At 40.4% G+C, this 21,704-nt stretch overlaps 5 protein-coding genes across 7 annotated transcripts in view; 3 read left to right on the forward strand and 2 right to left on the reverse strand.

Moving 5' to 3' along the window:
- Nucleotides 1-3,256: 3,256 nt before the first annotated feature.
- CHMP2B (Charged multivesicular body protein 2b) lies at nucleotides 3,257-4,223 on the forward strand. Its single transcript, XM_008199047.3, has 4 exons — nucleotides 3,257-3,402; nucleotides 3,449-3,540; nucleotides 3,590-3,887; nucleotides 3,937-4,223. The coding sequence occupies exons 1-4, from the start codon at nucleotides 3,363-3,365 to the stop codon at nucleotides 4,152-4,154; spliced, it is 648 nt and encodes a 215-aa protein (XP_008197269.1). The 5' UTR covers nucleotides 3,257-3,362; the 3' UTR covers nucleotides 4,155-4,223.
- LOC107398550 (uncharacterized) lies at nucleotides 4,164-5,802 on the reverse strand. The gene has a single exon (XM_015982936.2). It carries the CDS (start codon nucleotides 5,709-5,711, stop codon nucleotides 4,452-4,454), a length of 1,260 nt encoding a protein of 419 aa, XP_015838422.2. The 5' UTR covers nucleotides 5,712-5,802; the 3' UTR covers nucleotides 4,164-4,451.
- A 1,766-nt stretch (nucleotides 5,803-7,568) lies between these two features.
- LOC103314100 (keratin-associated protein 19-2) lies at nucleotides 7,569-8,263 on the forward strand. Its single transcript, XM_008199046.3, has 2 exons — nucleotides 7,569-7,723; nucleotides 7,777-8,263. Exons 1-2 carry the CDS (start codon nucleotides 7,712-7,714, stop codon nucleotides 8,200-8,202), a joined length of 438 nt encoding a protein of 145 aa, XP_008197268.1. The 5' UTR covers nucleotides 7,569-7,711; the 3' UTR covers nucleotides 8,203-8,263.
- Nucleotides 8,264-8,647: 384 nt separating this feature from the next.
- On the forward strand, nucleotides 8,648-12,818 carry LOC103314099 (BPTI/Kunitz domain-containing protein 2). 3 transcript variants are annotated; one of them, XM_015982911.2, is made up of 5 exons: nucleotides 8,648-10,296; nucleotides 10,341-10,635; nucleotides 10,692-10,745; nucleotides 11,076-11,093; nucleotides 12,659-12,818. In XM_015982911.2, the coding sequence occupies exons 1-5, from the start codon at nucleotides 10,282-10,284 to the stop codon at nucleotides 12,736-12,738; spliced, it is 462 nt and encodes a 153-aa protein (XP_015838397.1). In that variant the 5' UTR covers nucleotides 8,648-10,281; the 3' UTR covers nucleotides 12,739-12,818. The 3 variants fall into 3 exon arrangements, with proteins under 3 accessions (XP_015838397.1, XP_008197266.1, XP_008197267.1); XM_008199044.3 differs by having other exon boundaries at nucleotides 9,024-10,296; nucleotides 10,692-11,244; XM_008199045.3 differs by having other exon boundaries at nucleotides 9,060-10,296; nucleotides 10,692-11,093.
- The window catches only part of LOC100142606 (uncharacterized), a 33,812-nt gene continuing 24,728 nt past the window's right edge, over nucleotides 12,621-21,704 (reverse strand). Inside the window, exons 3-10 of the mRNA XM_015982832.2 lie at nucleotides 19,813-21,032; nucleotides 19,555-19,769; nucleotides 19,247-19,366; nucleotides 19,074-19,139; nucleotides 18,898-19,029; nucleotides 16,461-18,757; nucleotides 15,446-15,574; nucleotides 12,621-15,398 (exon numbers count right to left, since the gene is read on the reverse strand). Of these exons, the coding sequence (XP_015838318.1) occupies nucleotides 12,789-15,398; nucleotides 15,446-15,574; nucleotides 16,461-18,757; nucleotides 18,898-19,029; nucleotides 19,074-19,139; nucleotides 19,247-19,366; nucleotides 19,555-19,769; nucleotides 19,813-21,032 (6,789 nt within the window). The 3' untranslated portion in view covers nucleotides 12,621-12,788. The remainder of the gene's footprint in view (nucleotides 15,399-15,445; nucleotides 15,575-16,460; nucleotides 18,758-18,897; nucleotides 19,030-19,073; nucleotides 19,140-19,246; nucleotides 19,367-19,554; nucleotides 19,770-19,812; nucleotides 21,033-21,704) is intronic.

Raw genomic sequence — 21,704 nt, forward strand, 5'->3', positions numbered from 1 at the left:
TCAAATCGTTGGGTTTAAATAACTCCACGTCGATTTTCCGCTGCATATAAAATCGTGCACTTCGTGATGACTTAAAATCGGAGCATCTTCCGCTCAAAGCGAACGTGATTGTTGCAGCCTTTCCTACTGGACCGAATCAAAAATTACATACCATCTGTGGTCTACTACACGCTATTTTTGACAATAGTGGGAATGACGGGAGTAAGATGTATCGGTCGGTGACTTTACTTTGTGTGGCCGAACCCTGGAAATCGCTCACAATAACCGAAGATCAATTCTTTGGTCATGGAACTTCTTACAAATGAAGGGCATGTGTTAGGGGCGCTTTGTCCTAATGGCAAAGGAACGAGCCAAGGGATGAATAGTTTCATTACGAGTCGTTCTTCGAACCTGGCTTGACTTCTTTTCAATTTTCACCGCCACCATGGGGCAAGAATTCTTTTTTTAATACCAATATAATGAATGATTTTGACCAAAAAACAATGTATGAACGATAGTAATGGACTTTTTTGTCCATGCATTCTGGACCATGCATTGAGGTAAAATTGATGCGGCTCCTGGCGGCCCGAGCCGGCTACCGAAGTTGAAATTAAAAGTGAGGGCGGGTTGATAACAACAGAGAAATTCAAATAATTCCACTATTTAAAATTTTTTTAAACCATTAATAAACGCATCATCGAACTCCGGCCCCTTCATGACTGTGCCGTTTTAAATAAACAATATCTATAATGGAAAATTTTGTTCAACAAAAAAATTCATAACTCAAAAACTAAAAGTTGTAGAGCAATGCGGTTTGTTCCATTGGATTCAGCGGCTCATTTTCTGTATTATACCAACATTTAACGAGAGTTAAAATGTTAAAGGTTTTTGCTAAAAATTAAGATAGGCATTTCCTATAGTGGAAAATTTTATTCAACAAAAAAATTCATAACTCAAAAACCAAAAGTCGTAGAGCAATGCGGTTTGTTCCATTGGATTCAGCGGTTCATTTTCTGTATTATACCAACATTTAACGAGAGTTAAAATTTTCAATTTTTTTGCTCAAATTTCCTGAGTACACTTACCTTCAAGAAAGTGAAAAAATTAAATTTTTTTAAAACTCGTTCTATCATAGTTTTTCGTACTTATATATGCCTTTACAACCCTCTAGAGTTGTTAAAAGTCCACAAAAAGTCCATATGTTCGATTTTTTGATGTTTGATTTTTCCAATTTTTGTCGCGATTTTGGTCGATTTCGGGTACTCGGAACATTTATCGAGCAATAACTCCGGAACTATTAGAGATAACTCCATGAAGTGTATTATCGTTGGAAAGCTCTTTTAATTATCTATCTTTTTCAAAAAAGATCGTTGTTCTCCGACTAACAGTTTTCGAGAAAATTGCAAATAAAAGCAAAAATAGGTAAAATTTTAAAAAATTCATAACCAAAAAACTATTGGGAATTTGGCAATTTTCTCGATGCCAATCGATTCCCCGGATCATTTTGCATAGGTATGGATCAAAATAGTTCCACTTTTTGGAATAGTTTAGCCGTAAATGAGAAAATAAAAAAATTGAAAATGGAAACCTTTTTTTCTGTTTTTCTCGGAAATTGTAAGACTTAGAGCAACAAACAAAAAATCATCAAAAAAATCATATGAAGGGGGGTTGAAAATAACAGAGAAATTCAAATAATTCCACGATTAAAAAAGTACCAATTGTGATATAAATCGTTTATTAGATAACTTGATTTTAAACCATTAATAAACGCATTAACGTGTCGATATCGTCGAACTCCGGCCCCTTCATGACTGTGCCGTTTTAAACAAACATGACGTTACAATAGAGCATAAATCAAGTCTGTGAGTACGTAGAAGACGCACCCTTGGTACCATCTTCGAGTTCAAGAGTTCGCTGCTTCGATGATGCTTTTAGAGAGAACCACTCCGATGATGGACTTTGTGTAATTTCAACGCCCACACTAATGAAAAGGACGCTTTGTAATGCACTAATCCAAGTTCAAGGCAAACAAAAAACGTTAATACCACGAAATAAAAATGGTAATAAATGTAGAACGCAGTCTTTAGAATTTTTGAAGGTGATTTATCGGTGAAACTCCGGGCAAAGACGACTTCTTTTTGTATGTCGCTTTACCGGACACCATAAAATCGGAATGACGGTCATCACTCAACTCCGGATGATTAAAATCACAAAGACTCGCGTGTGGTTGACATTAAAATTCCTTCGTTCCTCTCGAATTGTTATTGAATTCGTAACGATTCTTTAAACGCGGCAAAGACACGATTTCACGCCTCTTATTACCAAAAAGTTCAAAGCAAATTTAAATTGGAACTGTGTTCCTCCCAAAGGAACACAACGCGAAATTGTTCCCTTTTATCTTGTGCAATTTTTAATAAATTGCGAAAAAAGAGCCCAGCCTTACAAATTCCCGGCAGATGTTTGCGCATCCTCTTAGAATCAGTCAAGACCATTGTGGAATATTGATGACTTTTTGTGGGGCGTAACTGGAGGCTACTGCAAATTTCGTGACACTTTTTCTGATTTATAAGTCTAGGGTGACTTTGTATGGATCCAGTGCACGATTCTAATAGAATAAAAAATCGGAAAACATTTAATTCAAAGACTTTCCTCCTTTAGAATAATCCAAACGCAACGTGCCCTGTCACACCCCCTACCATGACTTATGAACGGAGTCTTGGCGGTTAGTTAATGGCCCACACCCCCCGGGACACGTATATAAATCCCTGCCTCCCTACGAGTTCCTTGATGAGTTTCAAAAAGCAAACCCTAGTTTTATACCAGTTTTATTACTTTACGCAAGATGCTTCGGATTATTTCTTCGGAAAGAGAATGTTGGCACGTCCTCAACGCGTTATTAATTCTCATAAGACGGCGCAAAAAAAAACAAGCTAAAACAACTCTCATGACGAATCGTGAATTAAAAACGCGGAATAAATCTGGCGGATTTTTACGTCTCATTAAGTTCGAAAATTAGATAAACGAAATTGCCACTATTACACAGATAAAACGGATTTTTTAATAAATGGGAATTCACCGACGAACTCATTATTACAAAACATAAAACCCAGATTGTGGAATTAAGTAATTATGTAATTATTCAAGTGTTCAGTTTAAAAAGTTAAACTTGCGGTTACGGTTACACTAACCCTTCGGTTAAAAGTTGAGGATCCGAGCGCCACCTAATGTTACCCTTCGGTAAATAAGTCGCAGATTACTTTAGCTGAGTTACAGGTTTCTATATTTAAAAATATGTTTTTTACATAACCTCATACTTGTCAATGTCAACATTTAAATAAACGTCAAATTAAGATATGAGTCACAATCAATAGCACAATTCGAAAATGTCAATGTTCAATTTTTGGTCAAAACCTGACCCTAAAGGTAGAGTAAGTGATTTTTCGCAATCAATTGACCAAAACAATTCTAGAGGAGCAACGTCAAGTGGATCGACAGTTGCGGAAAGTGGGCCGAGATTTAGAACGGGACCGTCGAGAACTCGAAAGAGAGGAGAAAAAATTGGTAGAAAAAATTTCCAATTAGAAGAAAAACCACTTAATTGTGTTTACAGGAAGCAGAGATCAAAAAACTAGCAAAAGAAGGCAACAATGAAGGTTGCAAATTATTGGCAAAACAACTCGTACAATTGCGCAAACAAAAGAACAGATCTTATTCGGCCACTAGTAAAGTTCGGGGAATTTCCGCGCAAAATAAAGCCATGGGGGCTAACGTCAAACTGGCAAATGCCATGGGCGTAGCTGGGAAAACAATGTCAGACATGAACCGTATCATGAAACCTGAACAAATTGCAGCTAATGTGAACGCTTTCACTAGAGAGTCAACGAAAATGGAAATGACTGATGAAATGAGTGCGTTTTTCCCGTTTCTAATATTAATTGTTTCAAATTATTTTTGCAGTTAATGAGTCACTGGATGACATTTTGGCCGAATCTGGCGATGAGGAGGAAAGTGATAACATCATCAGCCAGGTTCTGGACGAAATCGGTATCGAGATAAGCGGGAAAATGGCAGGGGCGCCTTTACCGGAAAAAGGGAAAATCGGGGAAACCTCCAAAGCCAGCAGCGGCCTTACCGACGAGGAAATAGAGGCGCAGTTGGCCAAACTGCGAGCTTGAATATATTTTCGATAAAACATTGTTGTAATTTTTTATTCATTAATAAATACAATTAAGTAACTTAAATAATATTTCTTTTGGAAATCCTCCATATTAGTTGCACAAAAAACTCGGATGATCGACGTTCTACTGTATTACGAAAATCTGAAGTCCATGCAACCAATATTACAAACGACACTTCTTTACAGACGATTTCAAGAGAGAATCATTTTTGAGCACAGGTTGGGTTAAAATAAACTTTGGTATTTACACTAAGCGTCAACAATTAATTACAAATATTTACAATCAGGCACTTTACTAATTTAAATCAGGCGTGTTTTGCTTACTGCGTAAGTTATACCGACTATGAGTTTCAGTCACGGTTAAATTTTTTAGATACGTTCGCCTGCCCCTTATTTTTTCAGAATAGGTGGAGCTGCCACTCTCATCAAAATCAACGTTACTTTTTTTTAAAAACCCGTTACAATGCAGACTTTCGTTAATAAAATTAATATCACTCTTCGGCGTCCGCTCCCGAAAATTATTATTAAAACCTTGCAACAGTTCTAAAATTTTCGTATTCTGTTTACTGATAGTTTGGAGGAACTTATTGTTTTCAAGCATCAAGTCTTTGTAATTATAAAAGTGATAAAAGAAATAAAGAACTGACAAAAAAATAAAAAAGTAGCGACAATACCAAATGTAGGAATAAATCGCGTCGTATAAAATTCTCGAATCAACTAAGGCGTCATCGGTGACTAGAAAATAGCAAATAAAACGTTCAATGACCAAATTGGCGAATAAAATCATCAAAAGTGGCAATCGGGCACTTGCCGTGCGCTTAATCGCCGTAAACATAAAAACGAATAATCCCGAAATCACATAAAACACAATCGAGTCAAACCAGGACACCTCCCCAATGACCCACGTCTGAAACTTGGCGACACTTCGCGCCAAAACACCCAAAATTTCCTGATGCGCTTTTGTGGAAACGTACAAATCGCCCAACACCTCCTCTAGCAATTTCTCCTGCTTTAGCACCTTCTTCTGTATCTCTAGACTCTCCTTCTGTGCTTCCAGCAACTCTTCTTGATTTTTAGCCGACTCTTCTAACCGCTTCCCCACTTTAAAACTATTCTCACTGATGGTTTCGTACCAAATCTGGCCACGCAAAAACCAGCAGATATTCTGCACGTGTGTGTAGAACTCCGTATAGACGTGAAACGCCCGATCAGACATACTACTAATGCAAATGCTTCGCAAGTTTGGCTTTTTGTCCAATTCGCAATTGTACGTTTCATGGCCCGACATTTCAAGAAAACAGTTAGTTATGTGTAAGGCCATGTCACTCTGGGTGTCTTCGGAGAGGTTCTTGCAGCCGTCTTCCACGTGCTCGAGGGCGCCTTTCCAGCAGGTGCCGTACCGAGGTAGGTTGCCTTTTTCCCTGAGAAGCTGGTACTGGGTCCGGCCCTGCTCTATCATCTCTTGCGAGTCGTTTCCATCGACGAAAATGTCGTCAAAGGCCAAAGCGCACACTAATACGTACATTATGAACGTTTCGAGCACTTTGAAAAGCATCGTCGGTCGTTTTTTTTTGACGGTTTGTTTATCTAGGTTATGTTGAGGTGACAGGTGGTGATGCGCCGGGTGGGCAGGCAACACATTATACACCGGAGTGTGATTGTTGCCACTATCATTTTTTGTAATAAACACTAATAAAAGTAATAAATTAACTTGTTTGGCGCTTTTTACATAATCCATTGTCTGAATTGTCTCGTACTTGTTTACTTCCGTTTCTTTATGACAAGAAAAAATCAATGTCAGGAATTATTATTTTTAATTAAATTCGCAACTAGCTGATTTGTGGCATAGTTTAATTTGCCCATTTGTTTGCATAAGGACTACAAGCACGTGATGAATCATTCTGTTTTCATTACAAGCCTTGTATTTGTAATGAGACAATTTTAATTTTTGCTTTCTTGTGTTCCGAACAAAAACAAGTGAAAGCATAACAAGTAATGTAATCTGATTTTTGGTAAATGAGGTATTGTTTACGGAACGAACAGGAAGTTGCAAAAGTGCGTTATTAAAAGTTAAAGTTTGGTCTTAAACTAGTTAAAAATGCACTTACCTTGAGTCTTGAAGCCAGGAATCCGCGACGAAAAACACAATTATGCACATACCTCATTTACCTCATTTAACACAGAATTCAATTAAATTAATAAAGATTTCGGTGAAAAATTAAGAAGAGCGTCACTTTACTTGAGTTTTTTCAACGTCGAGTAGGTTGGTTCAAGGGTGCCAACTTCGCAAAATCGAAAAGTGGCCACTTGACTCATGAAAATTTAAGCAAAATAATGCTTTAGTTTATCAACAATTTCGTTATTTCCCCAATTTTGGCACAATTTGCTGTTTGTTGAGCCAGAATAATGTAGATTTAACTTATGAAGAGTTGTTGGCTAAGCGTATACTTGTGCATTTTACACCGAACGCGCGGGATTTTTTTCTAAATAATGAAAGAACGGACTTACCAAAGTTAAATCCAAGTAAAAAAGCATAAATAAACACAACACTAAAGTCCACAAGGAAAAAATCACCCATAAATCAACTGACAGTTACTAAATAAATTCGTTAACATCAAGTGACTTGATGCAGGACCACCACCCTAAAAAATAAATTACGGGGCACCTCAATTCGATAGTGACCAGTAATACTGATACCAAAAAACAGTTAATTACAAAGACCTAAACGGTATTTAATTGCTATTTCTTCAAAGTTTTTGTTCTTTAATAAAAAAATCATACTTTGGGATTTGGCTTTTTTTTTCGTATGTTGTTACCCTTAATTTAGTGACCGCCAAATTTAAATCAATTATCCAATAATTTTTTTTTTAATCCGAAACGATTGATATTTTTTCCGCTGCAGAGTGCATCCAAGGTCTTTCTTTGACGTGCTTGCGTTTGTTATTATTTCAATCATCATTCTGTGCTAATAAGTCTTTTAATGACTGCATTTTGTATTCCAGACAGAAGGGTTTAAAGAAAAAAATTGTATATTTCATTCTTTGAATTAAAAAATATCGTGAATAAAATTGTCAAATTAAACGTGTATCCACTTTTTCAATAAATCTTTTGCAAAAGAAATTGTTATTTTCTTTTCCCCAAACATCTTGCTGCGACTTTAAATATTCATCAAGAATACAATATTGCGTATCAATTTTCCTGATCTCCTCAATAATTACATTGAGTCACTTAACAATATAATTACGGCTCACAATAAACACTTCAATGACAACACTCCTGCTCCAATTTTGAAAAAATACTATTTCCTTCATAGTAAAATATTACGTTTGCGTAAATATTTACCCAAACACATGTCCGATCATATCGGAATATTACATTGCCGTAAAACCGATACATATTTACAAAAAAATCCAATTTTCATTGGTCAAGTCAACGACTTTAAGGACTGGCCAGGTGGGAGAAGACAAGGTTAAATCACCGTATATAATCTCAATCCCGATAATCCCGCACGATTTATTTCCTCCAATAGTGCCACAGTACCACCAGTGTGACGTCATGCGAGGTGTTGTAAGTTGTAAGTACCAGCCCATCACTACCACGACGTCACCACTTTTTTACAGACCATTATCCTGATCCTTGCAACAGCCGTCCTTAAAATCGACGCTTACGCCCTCGGGTACTCAGACTTGATAAGTTCGGAGACCTCCTCCTCTTATGGCTCGTACAGTCAAGGGTACACTTCCGGGTACTCGTCCCTTTACCCCGGGTATTACGGGGGCTATGGCTACTACCGTCCCATGGGCAATTTCGGGTACAATGGGTTCGGGTATGGAAGCTCATACTGGCCGTATTATGGCTACTCGGGGAGCATGTACAGGCCATACTACAGCAGCTATATGAGCTACAGGCCGTATGGATACTACGGGGGGCTGTATGGCAGCGGGCTCACGGGGGGCTATGGGAGTTACTATGGGGGCTATGGCTCCGGCTGTATGGGCATGTACAGGCCCGGGTGTTATGGCTATTACAGCTACTACAAGAAATAGCTGTGAGTTTGTTTGTGTTCAAGTTACTCCACAAAAAACGAATTAAATAATTCACCATTAATTACTTCTTTTGTATACCTCGAATTTTTATGATTATTTAAAAAGTGTTTTGCAACGAAAAATTATTTTCTCCCTTATCTGCACGAACCCCACCCTATACAGTATTATTATTTAACGTTCGGACTGAACAAAAACTGAAAATATGCTCAAAGTTTTTTCACAAAACTACAGTGCTATTAAAAACAAGATTTCTCTATTAAATGTTTAAAAAAACAACTAAACATTTTTCACGTAATATTTTTTCAAAATTCCATTTAGTTTTGCAAGTTATTAAATATTTTATGGCAATTTTTTGGTAAAAAATTATGCTCTAAAAATTACTTCTAATTAATTAATTTTGTCTTTAAACCAATGTTTTTTTTTATATAAATTATTAAAGTTGCGTTCTGAACTCATTACCTACTAAGATTTTCCGAACTTGGCGGAAGTGATTGTATTCAGAGAGTACTTTGAATCGTTAGAATTTTCTTTAAATCGAAATTAAAACGACAAAACTTTTTGTAACTATTAATATTAAAGCTGAAAAACCTTCAAAAACTTGAAAATGATTTAATATAAAAATAGCAAAAAAAAGTTATTTGATTCGTGAAAGTTTCCAGAAATCAAAAGCGAAACGACAAATTTTTTATAACTATTAATATTAACGCTAAAAAAAGCTTAAATAACTTAAAAATGATCAAAATTAACATAAGAATAGCACAACATTATTTTTAGCAAAAAAAGAGTAATTTAATTCCTTAAAATTTTCTCAAATCAAAATCGAAACAACAAAACTTTATGTAACTATTAATATTAAAGAACAAAAAAATTGAATTAAACTTAATACAAAAATAGCGCATTTTTTTGCCATAAAAGAGAGTAACTTTATTTGTGAAAATTTTCTTAAATGAAAATCGAAACGACAAAACTTTTGTAACTATTATTAATATTAGAGCAAAAAAAGCTTCAATAACTTGAAAATGATCAAACTAAAATAACGCATTTACATTTGCAAATAAAGGAAGATCTCTCTCAGAAGATCTAAAACAGTTTTCCTGCTGTATTTTGTTTTTTTTTGAAACTAATCAGGCTGAGTTATTGCATAATATCAGCAGATGGGCGTAAATATGTCTCTTAAAATACCTTTATTTGATTCACATTTCGACTTCTTTTCGAAAAACCTACAACGTAAGTGAGCGTTTTCATCAAGACCTGAAAGTTTTCGAAAATTGGGACAAACAGTTCTGGGATGAAAAGATGTTAGGACATTATTGTTGGACTATTATGGGAAAAACTGACCCAAAAAATACAAAATAACACAATAAAAGCATTAATTTTCAATTTATTCTTTGGTTATTTAAAAGTTACACTTGTTTCCTAATTAGTTACTTATTTCGTAAATCTGACGATGAGGTGATGAATTTTTTATAATTTCGTTTGAACTTAAGGCCTCATAATTTATAAGGAATGACGACTTTCAGTTAAGATTCTGTAAACTAGTGTTATTATTACGCTTATTTTATTATTATTTCGGTGCTTTTCCATGATTTTTCGGGTCAAACGATTCAATAAAGTTAATTCCTGGTAAAGTGATCGAATTTTCACTTTGCCGGAGCGTTATGCAAGCTTTGCAAATTAGGAAAAGTCGGTGGGAAGCTACCAAAAAAAAGATAATAGCGTGGGATTGACACACTTTTCACCTGTTACGATTATTTCGTTCCGTCTGATTGTCTCACTATCAAAAATTTTGATACGAAAAAATGTCTTTGATTTCGCCCCCTTTGTAAACCAAATCCATCCCTAAACTGGTTAAAACAACGAAAATGTTTTTGTAAAAATGCGACGTGAAAATCCTGGGAATCCCCAATCTCGCTCTTTTTGAAAAAAAAATATTTTTATGAGAAACGACCGTTTTGGCGTCTTGGCGTAGTTAAGTACCCCCATGACATAATTTTTATGCAATCCAGTGTTAGGTACTCTCACTTTTCGCCTGAAATGTGCTTTCTTTGCCATTTAGTGGAGTGACCTCACCGATACACCATGCTGCTCAAAATCGTAAGTCTTTGTTTTACCTAACTACCATTGAACCTAAATTTTAGTTATTTCTTCTGGTTTTGACAAACCTAATTTTTGCCATTCCGCCAAACGACAAAGCCCTATTTGAAGAGGACCCAGAGTCCCGTATTTCGAAAAAACGGCGGCCTTGTCGAGGCCGAAGCCTTCCGGAAGGACGAACTTTCTTTGACTGGTCCTTCCAATACGTTGACGTAAATTACAATTACAATTACAATATTAATTGCGGTGGGGGTGGCGGACATGGAGGAGGAGGAACCGGTGGAGGATATGGCGGAGGCGGCCCCCAAAAGCCCATTTTATCGGGAGTCCTCCAAAGCAGTAAGTTTTTTCGTTTTTTCCCCTTAAATTGATTCAATTCCATTTGTGTTTTTCAGTTGGTAACCGCCCCACTGGAGGTGGCCACCCCCCGACCGGCGGCCTTCTCGGAGGTAATGGCATCAGTTTTATTCAGTCTCAATTCCAAGGTATTTTCGCCGATGGTCAAGGTTTAGGTTCGCTGATCCCCCAAAATATTCTGAACGGCGAAGGTTTAGGTTCTTTATTACCACAAGGCGGGCTTTTCAACGGTCAAGGAATCAGCTCCTTGTTCGAAAACGGGCTTTTTAGCAATATTTTCAGCAGTAGTCAGTCCATGGCGCAGGCTGGAGCGCCCAGCAGACCCATGATCACCACGCCCAAGCCCACGGGACAGGACCCTGATGATGTTATTTATAATGACGAGAAACCTGTTCATGAGGATCACGATCCTGTTGTTCCAGATCACTACAACAGACCCGGTCAGTATCTAGTGGCCCAGAACCCGATTTTTGGCAATTTCGTCTATGATTTGGCGGATTTTAACCCCAATAGGATTTATAGGCAGTTTAACAAGGAGCTTAATAGGCTGGTTAGGCCGTGGGCGCATCTTCTGGGAAGATGACAAAGCGAGTGAGTTTCACCAACTTTTTACTCTAGATATCACATTCAAAATTTAATAATCGTGAAATAAAGTTTGTGAAATTCCTCACACTATACAGGGTGTCTCACTTAAAATTTTCGAGCCCGATATCTCAAATATTTTGCAACAAATTTTTATGAAAATTCGTTAAATTTATTAAATTTTTTAGAAGGTATAGATTAAAATCCAATTATTGCAGCAACTCAAGTCTTAAAAAAGTAATATCGTAGTTGGCTATGACATTTTCGAAAAGATTATTTTTTTCTGAACAATATATATACAGTTTGATATTTTTATATACTTTTGAGTATACTCAAAATTATATGTTTTTTATATATTTTTTTTTGAGTAGTTGGCCATGGAAAATTTATTATAAAAATAAGCTATGTTAAAATTAATTTCAGTTGAACAAATAATACGATCGTCGCAGATTTTAATTACATAAAAATGTGCAGAAAATTGAAAACAATGTGTCACTACCATTTGATAACACTTTTTTATGATTTAGTGAAGTGTAATAAAGGTGGCGTTGATATTGTTATGTATTTTTTACCACAGGGGATTTGATTTTAGTGTTTAGATTGACATTTTTTTTGTAAAATAAAATTTAACTGACAGGCAATCGTACAATTAATATTTTTTCCGACATTTCATGTTTAATTAGAAAATAGAATGACAATATAAGCTTGTCATTTTAAATCTAAAAACAAACAATTTTTATTAAATGCAAAAATTTGATCTAATTCTAATATTTTATGCTGTTTTTAAATTAATTAGTATTCAAAATATCATTAGATTATAAATATATAAACAGTTGTTAGGTAATATATTTTTCATAGTTTTAATTGAAAATCCAAATTTTTTGTCATGGCCTACTATAAAGAAAAAACGAAATGTTTTTTTTTAATTTAAAAATAATGAATCACACAACTAGATGAGAAATAAGTAAACCAGAAAAAATATGCTTTTAAAAAATATCACTGCCGCCTATGATTCCTATTTAAAAAAATAAAACTTTGTTATTACAGCTAAACGAATGGCTAAAAAAATTGTTGATAATATTAATAAATTCTCTATAAAAAGTGCCTCTACAATGATTTTATTTCAAATGTGTATCTTTGATAATAAGGAAGATATGAATTTTTAAGATTTCGCTAAAATGTCAACTTTTGTTTATAAGTCGAAAACAAAAGACGATAGCCTGTACTTTCAAAATTTGTATCAAGTGTTTAACAACAATAATTTAGATTTTTCTTTGGTTAATTTTTTGTGTGACCATCTGTGTTTAATTTCATAAGAATCCGTTAATAAATAACTGAGATATTAAAGTGTGGGACACGCTGTATAATAAAATAAAACAGACGCAATTACGTAACAACTTTATTGATTACTTCATTTTTACAGCTCCGGTGTACCGAAGACCAAGACCACCATATCAAAACACCCGTTACACCACTTACAACAGGATCAGATTCACTAACTAACATTTTTTGTAAAAAACCCTAAACAAAATAAATAAAAAATAAAAAAAAAACTACTCGTCTATTTCTTCCACGTAATCATCGTTGGGGTCATGGTTATACGTGTCTAAAAAATCCTCAACTGCCTGGTTCTGGGCTTGCCCCATGAACGGCTTCAGCATGGCCCCATTCAACCCCATGGCCGTCCCCACAGTCTCATTCCGCCCCGAATTCACCTCAACCGTCTGATTAAACATCCTCTCCAACATAAGCGGGTTAATTGCACCTAAAACATACCCCAGATCGGGATTAGTCGAGTTTTTCAACTCCTCGAAGTGTTTTTTGGGCGTTGTTTCATCCCCATTTTCGCGCAAATAATTGTGCAAGTCGCTGTCGGACGCCCGCCCCATGAAGGGGCGCAGCAGCTCAGGCGCAAGCATCATATCCCCAACTCTCTCCTCCTGCGTCCCGTCGAACAAAGTCTCGATAAACTTCCCCATTTCTTTGGTCTCTTGCTGCTTCTTCCTCTTACTCTTGTGCTTCTTCCTGGGCTCTTCCGCCACCACGTTGGTCAACTCGTCGCGCATTTTGAGCAAAAGGTCCCTCAGGTTTTTGGCGCCCACTGAAACCTTGGCGTCTTCCAGCGTATTCAAAGCCTCAACTATCTCATCGTTGTATTTATGGACACGTTTCGGCTCGAAAACGATTTTTTCCAAGTCCAGATTTTTTGCGTGTGGTTTGGAAAAACCAACGGCGTCCATCAAGTGGCCCAGGCGGAGGAAGTTCGGTCGCAAGTCACTTGATTTTCGCGCGGTGTGGTCCTCAGCCAGGTCCAGAATCCTGGGAGTTATCAGAACCGCCTTACGGGGGCCTTTGTGAAGGGCTGGGATTTGGGAATAGGGGATTATGAGTCTGGGGGCTCCGTGTCGGGCCGTGTTGAGCATATTGCGGGCTTCGTGGGCCGCGTCGCTGATGTGGGCCACCGTTTCTTGCCCCGACCTTATACTCTCCCTTACCATCTCCCCCACTCGCTTGAACGTGTTGCCAAAAGAGTCGTCTTCACGGGTGCTTCCCCCACGTGTTGACGCCCTCACAACTTCGTAATCCGACGGTATGATCATGTTCTGGGGCGGGATCCGCATGGCGGAGAGCAGGGCGTTTTTGGACGACCCCACCAGGTGCTTCAGGTGGTACATGGGGGCCCTCTCATCCTCGAAGGCGTGCTTGGTGGCCGTGCCAAAGTTCTCGAAGGTCTTTGGGACGTCCAGACGCACGTTCGGGTCGCTTATTAGGCGGGTTAGGGGGATGGAACGTTTTGAGATTTTTTTTCGCCGGTCTTCGATTGAACTCAGTGTTCGGTTGCTGATGTCGGTCAGAAAGTCCAAGTCTTGGTCGTTTTGCGCCTTCTCCTTCATCGTGTCGATGATCTGGCGCTGGACGCCCAGAAGGGCGTCAAGGTCCTGGTCCGCTGAACGCCTGTAGTCTTTGAAGCGCCGGTTGGGGACGTCGAAAAGATAAGGGGAAGTGATAGTGTCTTGGAAAAGGTCCCCAGGTTGTTGGGGTTCGGCCTCACGGTAGTACTGCACCTGGGGGTACGCCTGACCTTGACCAAACTTCTGGTTGAGTTTTTGCTTCAGTTTGCGTTTTTTGTGCAAAGTTGGACTAGCCTCCCTTTCTTCTTCTTCTTCTTCTCCTTCTTCTTCAACTTCCCGATAAGGGACGTAGTACTGCGGGTAACCTTGACCAAACTTCTGGTTAAGTTTTTGCTTCAGTTTGCGTTTTTTGTGCAAAGTCGGACTAGCTTCACGTTCTTCAGCTTCACGATAGTGACCATAATACTGTGGGGGAGGTCCGTAATTATTAAATTTCTGGTTCAACTTTTGCTTCAACTTCATTTTTTTGTGGTGCAAAGTCGGGTTCGCCTCACGTTCGCCCGAGAACTGGTCGAACGGCGAAAGTTCGTTGTCCAGTTGCTCGTCCATATCTCCAGGTTCTTCGTCAAAATCAATCATGGGACCTGGAAAATCATCATCTTGGTCGTTCTCCCGCAGTCTCGTCTGGAAAACGCCCATCCCGGGATGGATGGGTGCGATTTGGGACGGTACCACCCCATGGTTGACGATGGGCAAGCCCGGGTAAAGGCCCTGGGTTTGGTGAAAGTTTAGGTTAAGACCATGCGTTTCGGGCAAGCCTGGGTGCAAAACCTGGGTTGTTGGTAGAGGTAATTGTCCATGCCCATGGATGGTGGAGTGTTGGTGGACGTGGAAGTGGCGATAGGCCTCTGCGTCCCTTTGTCCCTCAAACCGGTCCAGAAGCCTCCGGGCTTCCATCAGCTCGTCCAGAGCCTGGTTCAGCGAAGAGCTGGGGTCCAGGTGATTTTCCTCATTTGATGGCCCCTCTGGGAGAGTTTCACCCGAGTCTTCGGCACTCCTGGCCTGGCTTTCGTCGTCCATTGGGCAAATGTGGACAAAAGTCGGTTCTTCATTGTCGAAATGTTGGTCCTGGCGTTTTGAGCGATTGTTCCGCACCTGATTTATGACCCTGGCGGAGTTTGCCCGAAGTCTCGCCCGATTTGCGATTGCTCTAGCTCTAGCTTCGCTGATCCTTGCCAAGGTGTGAGGGAGATCAGGGGCGGCGAAAGCGGGCAAAAGCAGGCACAGGAAAATTAAAGCGTGCCCAAAACTCTTCAAAGAGAAAATTAGTTTTTGGGGAGAAATAACCAAAAACTTACCATTTCGCGTGGCACTTGCACGAACAGTTGGCTGGGAATTGCCGTGTCAGAGGAAATTTGCTGCTGAAGCAATCGTGCTGACCTACTGAGGGACGTTTCGCAAAAGTGGGTGCTCAATAAAAGTGCAGACTAATTAAATATGTTTATTTAAAAATATGTTACAGTGGTAAGTATACAATAACAGGCACTTTATTTACAACGACAGCAAGAAAGTGCTTTGTCCAAGTTGCCAAATTTACCTAAGTAGCTTGAAATAAAACAACAATCCTTGCAAAACTTGATTAACTTTACAAAGAACCGATTGGGGTATTTAATCTTTCATATAAAAGAGTTTGTCAAATGAAAATGCGTCTGCGGCAAGCAAAACAGCAAAAATAACGCTTCGGTGTTGCGGAGATCTGGTCCGTGTCCGAATTACAAGTCTGATTGGTCGGGACCTAAAATCAAGAACTCGTGTTACTCGGGGCGGTTTCGTGCCCAAAACCGGGAATTTTATTTGCATTTGAAACGGTGACTGTTGGTTTAGTCTGAAAGAGTTAATCGTTACAGCAACCATCGCAAACACCATGCTGACGCAATGTATGAAATGCCGATTAGTCCGTCTGATTAATTAGTTAGGGAATCTCTATAAGCAAACTACACCTTTCGGGGACAAATCCGGTCACTATCTAAAAGCCTCGCGTGTTAATTGATTAAAAGTGCAGACTAGACAACTAGTGACTCGTCAAATGCAAATAAAACCACTTAAACTAATCAAAGGTGGAGTTTACTCCATAGAGATAATCGATCAGAGCATTGGCAAATCCAGGAATCTATCATCCTCCTCGCGCGCCCCCTAGATTACTGGACCAATGCGTTTCAAAGCCTACCAAAAATAAAAACGCTACAAAATAAAAATCTACACGGTAGTACAGTAGAAAAAAGGCAAAAATATAAGACCAATTGTGGTAGGTACCTCTCGCAAAACCGGGTCCGGTTAAAACAATTTCGAAAATCCGCCTCCTCGTTTCGATCAAGAAGCACTCGTGACCTCGCTGGGTTCAAGGGAAGGGGATGGGGATTTTGGGGACTCCTCAATGAGTCGCATCAGCTCTTGATGCACGTTTTTATTGCTGAGGATTTTGGGACATTTGGCCAAAAGCCCGGCTATGGCCCCGGTTTTGTTCGAACCGGAGTGTTCCTGCAAGAGTTTGAAGGCCTTGGACGGCAAAATGTCGTAGTTTTCGTCGTACAGACGCTCGGCGTCGCTCCAACTGTCGTAGTATTGCTTGTAATCGTTGTAAAACTCCTGCGGGGTTTGGGCAGGTGTCGAACTCTCGGTGCTGGTCCGCAAAGGCGAGAGGAAACTACTGTCAGGAGTGGAAAAATCGTCCAACTCCTCCTGGAGGATGCGTTTTGCGGCGGCTTGGAGCTTCTCTTTGGGGACGTTTCGGAAAATCTGGCCTTTCTTCTTCTTGAGGATGCTTTGGATCAGTTCGGTGACCAGGCGGTCACTGACTGGGGATCCGGGCGATGTTAGGGCACTTGAGGAAAAGCTTTCGTCACTGGTTTTGAGTGGTAGACTCAATTGGTCGCGTCTCATGACGGTTTCTTCTTTCTTATCTTCGGTTTTTACCACTTCATCGTCTTCCTCTCCTTCGCATTCCTCTTGCAACAGTTTGAAGAGTCTAGAGTGGGTTGCTGCACGTTGGTAGCGACTCATCTTCCTCAATTCGGGAAACTCCTCAGTGTCTGAAATGTGGCGACTCATGTCTGAGGTCACGCCAGAATCGCCCTCCTCCTCACTGAACTCCTCAAATGACTTGACGCTGCTTTTGGTCGAAGTTGGTTTACAAACACCGGTTTCAATCGCTGAGATTTTTTCCTTGACACTGGTTTTAATCTCACTTTCTTTCAATTTCTCGCGTTTGGCGTTGATACTTTCCTTAAGGGCTTGAATGCGTTCCTTGATCGATAACGGTTCAGGTTCGCCCTTTTCCTTGGTCTGTTCCTCATCTGAGTCACTCTCTTCCTCCGATTCTTCGGACGAATCTTCAATGACTTCTTTCTTGGAAGTTGATGAGCTCCCACTTGAGCTGCTATCTCTAGAGCTAGTAGAACTTGCATCGTCTTCCTTGGTTTCCGGTTGAACCACTTCTGGTTCCGGTTCACTTTTGCGAGACCTGACCGGGACGTAATCATCTTCCTTACCTAAAATCCCCCACCAATCTTGCTCTTCTTCTTCTTCTTCTTTTGGAATTGCATTATCATCACTAGCACAAATCACAGACTGGGTTTCCTCTCCAGTTCCTGGAGGTGTTTTGATCGTGAAAGCGGCAAAAGTGTCGCTTATCATTTCTTCACTTTCGCCAACAGTCACAGTTGTCACTTCTTCGTTTTCGGTCACCTCCACGTGAATCTTCAATGGTAGTTTAACACTAACCGCGACTTCTTCCTCCTCATCTTCACTCTTATCGGCAATCGTTGTCGAATCACTGAGCACACTTGACTCGCGTTTGGAGTCGCTGCGTTCGCTTTCTTCATAAATGACACTCAACTGGTGCGGGATTGTGTCATCGTCAACTATGTACGAAACCGAATCATCTTCATCCGACTTGTGTTCTTCATCCGAATCATCATAAACTTTGATATCTTTGACGGAACGGATGGTTTGGAGACCATTTGGTTGAAACCTCTCTTCTTCAGTTTCAACCTCCGTCTCGGACTCAGAATCGGAGGATTCAGACTCCGTTTCTTCACTCTTTTGCTGTGGTAAAGTCGGGGTTGTGAGAACTTGCGGGGTTTTGGTTTCTTCACGCTCGGGTTCTTCCCGTTCGTTCTTTAATTTTTTGCTAAAGTAGGCCATTTCGTCAGTGGAGGAATAACCCCCAACTTCCTCATTTTCGCTTTGCTCGTAGTAGGGGTACGGTGAGTACATGTGGGGGTACCCGTAGTAGTAATAGTAAGGGTCCCAGTAGGGGTACTGGTAGGGTACCCCCACGTCTTTCCCCTCCTGGGCGCTGTAGTACTCCTCCACCTCCCGGCTTGGGGTACTAGGGTAGTAGGCGGGGTAGTACCCCCAGAATGGCAGTGGCGTGTTTCTGGCAGTTTCGGGGTCTGATTCGAGATCAGGCGTTTTGCTTGGTCGTGGCATGAAGGGGTAGGGCGATGGTGGGGGGTAGTACCCCCAGAACGGGACGGGAGTGTCTTTATCGTTTTCTTTCGGATAGTAATAGTAATAGTCGGGCCAGTAGGGAGGGAGGGGGTAATTGGGGTCGTACCATTGGTTATACGAGGAGGGGTCGTAGTGTTCGTTTACTTCATTGGCATTGGCTACAACAAAATAATTTTCGTGTTTTCGGGGTAGGCTTCAGTCAAAAATACACTTTCATGAAGTTAGTTGGACTAGAGAATGAGAGTACCATGCTCTTTCCTTGACTGTTCTGTTGGTATTTACAATTACAAGAACTTACCACAACTATCAGGCGCAGTCATGGCCTGGAGGATCTTGAACGACCTGCTTGGTATCGAGCTCCCGGTGTATTTCTTGGGCTCTGGAACGGTTTGTTCGCTGGGGTGGACGTAGTTTTTCGGTGCATCGTCACCTAGAACTCACAATCAAACACTTCCAAGGCCTGGCCTGACTTACGTTCAATCTGAATGGGGATAGTCCTGACTTGAGGAGTCCTATTTCCGGGAGGTGTCCCACGTGAAACTAGAAAAAACCAATTAGGTCACACGTTACTTAACGAGAAAATTAGTTAGTCCAAGCATGAAAAACAAGAAATCTATTAAGACACTCCCAAAGCTTCAACCCCGTACCCGTGGCATCAGGAGCTCCGTCAGTCATTGATTGAAGCAGTTTGAAAGCTTTTGACGGTATAGCTGGGCCCCGATATCTCGGGTCCACTTCGTTATGAAGGGACGTATCATCGTCAACACCTAAGAGAGTAGCGAGTTAGCGTAAGCAAAAGTAAAGGGCGACAGTAAAGAGTAGACCCGACACCTTTGAAAAAAATCACAAGTACCACTTTCGTCAAGAATTCGGAACACTCGTGATGGTATAACGCCGCCTCGGTATCTCGGGTCTTCCTCTTCGTTGAAAAAATCCCCCCTGTCGGAAAATTTACCTTGTTTGAATCGATTCATCAACTCTCTGTCACCTTCGGACAACTTCAACTTCCTCATTTGCTCGGTGGGTTGTTGGAACTGTTGCGGAAATCGCGGGCCGTGTTCGACAACCGCATTGTCATTGTCGTCGTCACCGTCAGTTTGCGTTATCTTCTGGATGACCTTGAAGGCGTTGCTTTGGGGCGGCGTCCAGCTTTGTTGGCGGTTCAAATTCCTACACAAATTTTAGACTTGGTTCTACAACGTGGAACTTTTACCTTTCGTTTCCGGGAGTGGAGGGGGTTGCAGGTTTTGTTGGTACTTTCCTCTCGATTTGTACAGGTATAAGGATGGCTCCCTGGCCATCAACCCTCGGCCCTGGATGTTGAAACACCAGAGGTTGAGTCACGTAGACGGCATTTGGGTGTTGATCGTTCGGTGGTGGGGGGAATTTTGGAGCAACACGGACAACATTTGGGGGTTGATCGCTTGGTTGGGGAGATTGGACAACATGTACAACGTTTGGTTGGTTGTTTTGGGGGTCTTTTTTGGCCCATGGAGGGAGTTCCTCCGTTTGTTTGGGTTGTTTCTGCCAGGGTTTGGGCGCTTCTTTCAACGTGGGGGTTGATGGGGATTGAACTTGGGGGGAGTCTCTTTTAGGAGGGGAAGGACTTGATACGGTTTTGGGTTGTTGATTGGCTGGAGGGATGTAAAGTGAGCCCAAATGGGCGGTACTTGTCTTAACCACTGGCTCATCCTGACTTGGGTTCCTTTCAATGACCTTGGGCTGATATTTTGGAGGTTCTGGTTGAATCTGGGGAGATGGTTGGTTCCGTTCAATGATTTTGGGTTGGTACCGTGGTGGTTCTTGCACTGGAGGCGACCGTTGTTGCTGTGGCCACCGTTGTTGTTGTTGTTGTTGTACAGGAGGTGACCATTGCTGTTGTTGTTGTTGCCTCCCCGGCGGACTCTTCGCTCCTTCCTTCCCGTAAATCTCATCCAGGAAGGTACTCCTGGTCTGTGGACCTCCAGTTTTCCTCAACAACGCCATCGGATTATCCGGGATGATTTTCGTCATGTCTGGTCTTTCCAGCACTTGGTTTTCCGAAGTGACGACTTTCTGCGTCGGGAGCGGTTCGAGTGGGGGTGGGGGTGGGCGCGGGATGTTGGCGGGTGGTGGAGGTGGCGGTGGAGGAGCGCATTTGGGGCCTGGGGGTGGCGGTGGAGGTCCGGTGGGGAAAACTTGGACGTGCATTTGCGGTTGCATTGCTGCAAGGGCTGAGGGGGGTAAAGGGCCCACGGGTTGTTGTTGTGGGGGTGGTCTTGGGGGTTCAGGGGCGCCGGTGTAGTTGGCGTTGCGTTCGATTCGTCGGGCCATTCGAGGAGATTTTATCTCAGATAGGTCGATTCCGCCAGGGGTGTAGGTGAAGGGCTTTTTGTCTTGTTTCATCATTGCATTTTGGACGCACGGGGGTGGGTCCATTTTAGGGGTTGGTATCTGGAAAGGTTTTTTTTGACAATACGAAAAAGAAAACAAGAAAGAGAATGTATTATTTATTATTATTACGAAATTAGTACGAAACGTCAGATTATTTTTAACAAATTTAAAGCAATTTTAAGCCTTGCTGAGTCTATTTCGAAGAATAAAATGTTGTATTCAACTCGTTTTTGTGTAAATCGGTTTATTTATTTCGCCTCGTGGATGATAAACCACTCGTTTTCACTCGTGGTTTAAAAATCCACTCGTGAAATAAAGCGTCCGATTTACACTCAAACTCATTAAATAAATAACTATAAAACTTTAGGGATTTTCTTACTATTAAATACGTAATAGTAAGAAAACTTCTAAAAATTTTTTTTAAAAAAAGTCTGAACATATTCTATTTATTCCTGACCTGACCTGACCTGACCAGATATATAGTTTTTTGTAATTTGTTTTCTCTTTTTTTCTTTTGAGTCTTTGAGCAGGTATTATTATGTGTTTACTTATTTATTCTATATTTTTGTGTTTGTTTTAATAAAGACATGAAATCTAGTATTTAATAGTAAAAAAACCATTAAAAACACCTATTAACAAAAGTGTATAAATCGACAAAAGACGATATTTTTGTCTAGTTATATTTATTTATAGTTAAAACTAGACTGAACCTGTTTTTTATACATTGTCTTT

Source organism: Tribolium castaneum, chromosome 6, assembly GCF_031307605.1.
Source record: "Tribolium castaneum strain GA2 chromosome 6, icTriCast1.1, whole genome shotgun sequence".
Taxonomy (NCBI): Eukaryota; Metazoa; Arthropoda; class Insecta; order Coleoptera; family Tenebrionidae; genus Tribolium; species Tribolium castaneum.

Excerpts from the sequence above, each read along its gene's own strand:
- CHMP2B (XM_008199047.3), top strand. The coding sequence starts at position 3,363 with ATGTCAATGTTCAATTTTTGGTCAAAACCTGACCCTAAAG. Across the intron at positions 3,403-3,448 it reads GTCAAAACCTGACCCTAAAG|AGGAGCAACGTCAAGTGGAT; the intron begins GTAGAGTAAGTG and ends AAACAATTCTAG. Across the intron at positions 3,541-3,589 it reads AAAGAGAGGAGAAAAAATTG|GAAGCAGAGATCAAAAAACT; the intron begins GTAGAAAAAATT and ends TTGTGTTTACAG.
- LOC107398550 (XM_015982936.2), bottom strand. The coding sequence starts at position 5,711 with ATGCTTTTCAAAGTGCTCGAAACGTTCATAATGTACGTATTAGTGTGC.
- LOC103314099 (XM_008199044.3), top strand. Across the intron at positions 10,636-10,691 it reads ATCGGGAGTCCTCCAAAGCA|TTGGTAACCGCCCCACTGGA; the intron begins GTAAGTTTTTTC and ends TGTGTTTTTCAG.